This window comes from Oryzias latipes, chromosome 12, assembly GCF_053564925.1.
Source record: "Oryzias latipes strain Hd-rR chromosome 12, Olatipes_Hd-rR_3.1".
NCBI lineage: Eukaryota > Metazoa > Chordata > Actinopteri > Beloniformes > Adrianichthyidae > Oryzias > Oryzias latipes.
The window spans coordinates 7,018,843-7,023,440 of NC_136248.1; the positions used below are offsets into that span (position 1 = coordinate 7,018,843).

General features: G+C 57.1%; 1 protein-coding gene across 1 annotated transcript; it reads right to left on the reverse strand.

Annotated features, from left to right (window-relative positions):
* Window positions 1–1,414: 1,414 nt before the first annotated feature.
* On the reverse strand, window positions 1,415–4,010 carry LOC144996214 (uncharacterized). The gene is made up of 2 exons (XM_078955505.1): window positions 2,685–4,010; window positions 1,415–2,582 (listed from the first exon to the last, which is right to left on the reverse strand). The coding sequence occupies exons 1-2, from the start codon at window positions 3,868–3,870 to the stop codon at window positions 1,804–1,806; spliced, it is 1,965 nt and encodes a 654-aa protein (XP_078811631.1). The 5' UTR covers window positions 3,871–4,010; the 3' UTR covers window positions 1,415–1,803.
* Between the last annotated feature and the right edge of the window lie 588 nt (window positions 4,011–4,598).

Consider the following 4,598-nt stretch of genomic DNA (forward strand, 5'->3'; position numbering starts at 1 on the left):
GCTCAGGCCCTTCAGCTCGGCGCTCAGGTCGCGAGGCAGACGCAGAGGCGACGGCGGAGAGGACAGCAACCACAGCGTCTTCTGCGACGCCCTGCACGCGGCGGAGTTCGAAAAGAGCGTGCTGGATCACGTGGGGGACCTCTTCAAGGACACCACGGAGAGAGCGAATGGGAACAAGCGGGCCACGGACATCATGCAGCCCTCGCTCGGGGTGGCTTTCTGCGGTACTTACAGCATCGGGAAGACCTCGGACAGGAAGCTCATGAGCGCCTGCGCCGCGACGGGCGGCGAGCCCCTCGTCGACAGGCTCGCGCCCAGAATCAGCGGCACGGGCCTGTTCGCTTGCAACCCCATGCAGACCACCGCTCGGTTGATAGCTCCCATATTCAGCAGGATATTCGAGAGCCCCAACCATGGTCGCAGGCTGTTCTTGTGAGGGAGGAAACGGAACGTAAAACGGGCGAAGCGCGCGGGAGAAAGGAGAGAGAAGAGAAAGCAGGGAGGAAGGATGCCTCGGGTCAGGGGGCCCGGCTTAGCGCGCAAGGTGGCCCGCGGACTCTGGGCCTTTGCTGAATTGGTGCTTTTGTGCGGGGTCAATTTCTTCGTGACCCTGTACATGCACCCAGTTGACCGCGAGCGCGCCATCGCCTTGATTAGGAAGAGGGAGGAGGCCGAAGTGGACGCCGCCATCAACACAGTGGCCAGGTCCATCACGGGCCTGGACGCGAACATAGAAATGATCAAGGGGATCATCGGCTCCGAGTCATGTGACAGGGCCGTGACCGCCGAGTACGTGAACGAGCTGCGCTCGGCCGAGACTCAGAGGGACCAGCTCCGCTACATGCTCATGGCGCTCAGGGGCCGGATCGATGCTGTCAGGCTGGTGGGCGCGGTGGACACTCTGTCAGACAGCGTGGGGCTTCAACTCAACGCTTCGGCCAAGATAAACAGGACGGTGCTCGCCTTGAACGTCCACAGGGACCTCGACGACATGAGGGAACCGGTGTCTAAAATGACGGTGGAAGATGCCAGCGGGGCTTACGAAGACGGCCATCTTACTCAGAGGCACCCTCACTGGCTCGTGTGACCGCCCTTAAACTGGGTAGTCCCGCTACGGTTCTCTGATGGGGAACGCATATAAATTCCTACCGGAAGGTCTGGGTTGTTGGGGTTTCAGGGCTTTTCTTTTCTTTTCTTTCTTAGTGTACCTGCCCTTTGTATAAAGTGTGTCTCTTTTGCTGTGCTGCCTTTTTTGTTTTGTTTTCAAATGCAACAGTGTTTGACTGTCTGTGTGTGTTGATCTTGTAACAAATTCTGAATAAAATAATTTCTGAAAACACAACTGCTTGGCTTGTTTCCATATTCTGTTTGCCAAGAAATGTAGAGAGAAGATGTGAGACTACAGTAGGCGTACTTCAATCAACAGCAATATGATTTTATTCAAAGTACAAAAGGAAAATAAGTCTTACATTTCAAGAGGGTACAGTTCATGTGATTGGATTGCATGCTGAGGGTACAGTTCATGTGATTGGATTGCATGCTATGAAAAAGAAATGCACGAGGTAGAAAGACAACTACGCAAGCCTTCGCTGTTTCAATGGCAGTCACAAGGAATAACATCTGCTTGTCGAAAGAAACCTCTGAGATAACTGTGGTAAAGAAAACAAATTGTAAAAGAGTAAAAGCAAAACACTTCGATGACAATTCCTATGCAATCATGTTCCACACACCTGTTTTTTTCAAAAAAAAATATAATATAAAAAAATGATGATGAAATAATGTGAACATTGTGAGCAAAAATGTTCATACGTAGACATTTTTGTCACCTTCGTAGCAAATGGGTCGGGTCAGCGTATTTCCAGTCTCCGAGTTACGGTGGCAGTCGCTGAACTCCTCTGCCACGTTCATGTAAAGCGTCTGGGATTGGCAGCAAGACAGCGGCCTGTAGTCGAACAGAGCGGCCGCAGCTGCGTTTTTAGCCGAAAACACATCTGCGTCCAAGGCGAAGGGTCGTACCCTTTTGTGTACGTAGCTGGGATCCGCTTTCTCCATTCCGCTTCGGGCGGCAAGCTCAGCGATGGCTTGAACGATGGTGGGTCCATCGAGCGGCTTGCAGTCCAAGACCACGTGGATGTCCCTTTCAACGCTCCCGCCGCCTTCCCTTGAGCGGTACTGCACGGTGAACCACGTGCGCAGGAGGAAAATCATCCTCTTGAACTTGACCTCGGACACCGTCTCCCTCAAAGAACTGTCGATCAGTGGGAGGACTCTCATGCTCCCACCCTGGCACACTCTGGTGGTGCACCACGCTGCCAAGACGATCTGTTCCTTGAACACGAAACAGCACCAGTGAAAGTAATGCGTGCCCATGTCCACGTCGAACAGCCGCGGCAGGTGCACGTCGGGCCCGATGGCCGCCTGGGTGCTCTCGGGGCACCATTTCCCCACTAGCACGCGGTCCCAAAACCCCGGGATGTGAGGCATGCAAACGTATCTGTAGGCATCATACTCAGGCAAGAGCTTATTTTCCCAGTAGGTGAAAGACATGTCGTTTGCTGGATTCTTTATCAGGGTCTGGAACGCTGCGTAAAAAAAAAAAAAAAAAGAGAGAGAGAAATCAGAGAGAGGAAAGTCAGACTCTTGAAGCTGTGCAAGGTCGAGGTGCTAGAGGGTGTGCCTCTTACCTCGCTGAAGTTCCTCGTCACTTGGCGACCCTTCGGCCAACATCCTTTCAACGCATTCCTCTTTTTCGATCCTCGTCATGAAGCGGTCGCTACCTTCTCGCTCCAGTTCCCAAGCTCCTACAGCCTCCATCTCCGGCATGTCAGCCAGCGCGTTTGCCGTGGCGTTCACCATTCCGTTCTCGGAGACGACCCAGTGCTTTCGGCAGCCTCCCTGCGCTCTGATGCACAGCGTGCACAGGACGCATCCGCAGAGGCACTGCACGGGTCGATTGAGTTGCAGGAGATACCCGCAGCACACCGGCGCACGGTTGAAAACCCGTCTGCATGATGGGCAAGTGATGAGATCTTCGAGCGTGGATAGGGAGACGCCGGGGATGCCGTCCCAAGGGCGCGGCCCCGCGCTGCCCTCTGCGCTCCAGCACGCAAGCTCCTCTTCTGCGGGCGTCCTGGGCTCGCGTCGGTTGGACTCCACGGAGAGACAGAGCCCTGGAGACTCACTCTGCAGCGCTGCGCCGGGCTCGTCTTTCGGCGGCTCGACGTCAGGCTGCGAGCTCGGGCGTCCGTCCCCTCCATGGTCGAGATCTTCGTCACCCGTCTCGGGTGGCGGAAGTAGAGAGCCTGGAAGCTCAATCGTCTCCGCGCAAGTCGAAGCGACCCGAGGAGGAACTTGGTAACCGTTTGGGGGTTCCGCCGCGCGCGGCTCGATGCAATCGGGGTACGTGATCAAGTTGATGTCGTCGTACGCTTTCGTGATGACGCTCTCGCACAGCATGGCGCTGGCTTCTTCCTCCAGCGTACCGTACTCCTCGTCCTCAGTCGAAGTCAAATAATATCTGGAGGGGTTTCTGTAACGCACCCACAGTGACACAAAAGACAACTTGTGAATATCACCTTCAAACCATGCCTCCCAGGATCGACGGGGATACCCACGGCTGGCCGCTGATGCTCCAGATGGCAGTGTGCAGCTCTTCGTCCATTCGCTTCGCGACCTCGACGCCTTCCTCGGACTCCGGGACGTCGATCTCCCCCGGGCGGAGCGAGCGTTCGCTCTCCGCGCCTCGGTCTTGCTCCGTGGCGTCCACTGGGCTAGGCGGAGGCGCCGGAGTGGGCTCGACGTGGTTTGCTTTCCGCAGGGCTTCGAGTCCAACGCAGATTGCGCCTCCCGGTACCGGCTGTCGCCCTCCATCCGCGAGGGCCTCGCGACACCCCGCGCTTTCAGCACCAGGACACAGAGGCTCGCCGCGAGCCTCTTCCGCCTCGTCTTCGGTTTCCTCCGGAGAGGCCGCCTCGTTTTCTACGCGCCCCCGACTCTTGTCGTCTTCGTCCGAGGAGGAGGCGCTGACATCAGATGGACTGCACGCGCGCTCTTTGGCCTCGTACTCGGCCGTGCGAATTTCGCCCTTCTCTTCTTCGCCCTCGCTGTACTCGCCTTCGCTGGAGCTGTCTTCCTTTGTCGAACAACACCCTAGTCTCCAGGGCCTGGTCGCGGTGTCTCGCTCCGTGCGACGGCCTCTCCGCGAGGACGACGATTGGGGGTTCGCGCGGTCAAAATTGCAACCGGCGTGAGGCACAGCCCAGCGAACTGCCTTTCGCCTGCCGTCGTGAGCTTCGCCGACATCCACGCCAAAGTGCGACGGTTCTTCACCAGTGGGCCCCTCTGGCTCGGTCCTCCTTTTCACGAGCCGAATCTCGGATTTAGTCCTGCGAGGGCTGAGGCTCGGGTCCCGCTTGCGCTTGATCCTCTCGCTCCGGTGATATTTGCCGTCTCCTTTTCGCACGCAACCGCCCGCAGGGTTTGCCCTTCTGCGACGAGGTGCAAATTCAGGGTCGAGCTCCTTTCCAACCTGCCTCTTGAGTGTCGGGTAGAGGGGAGGCTCGCGGTCGAGACGGACGCATCCGAGGGCCCGCTCGCGT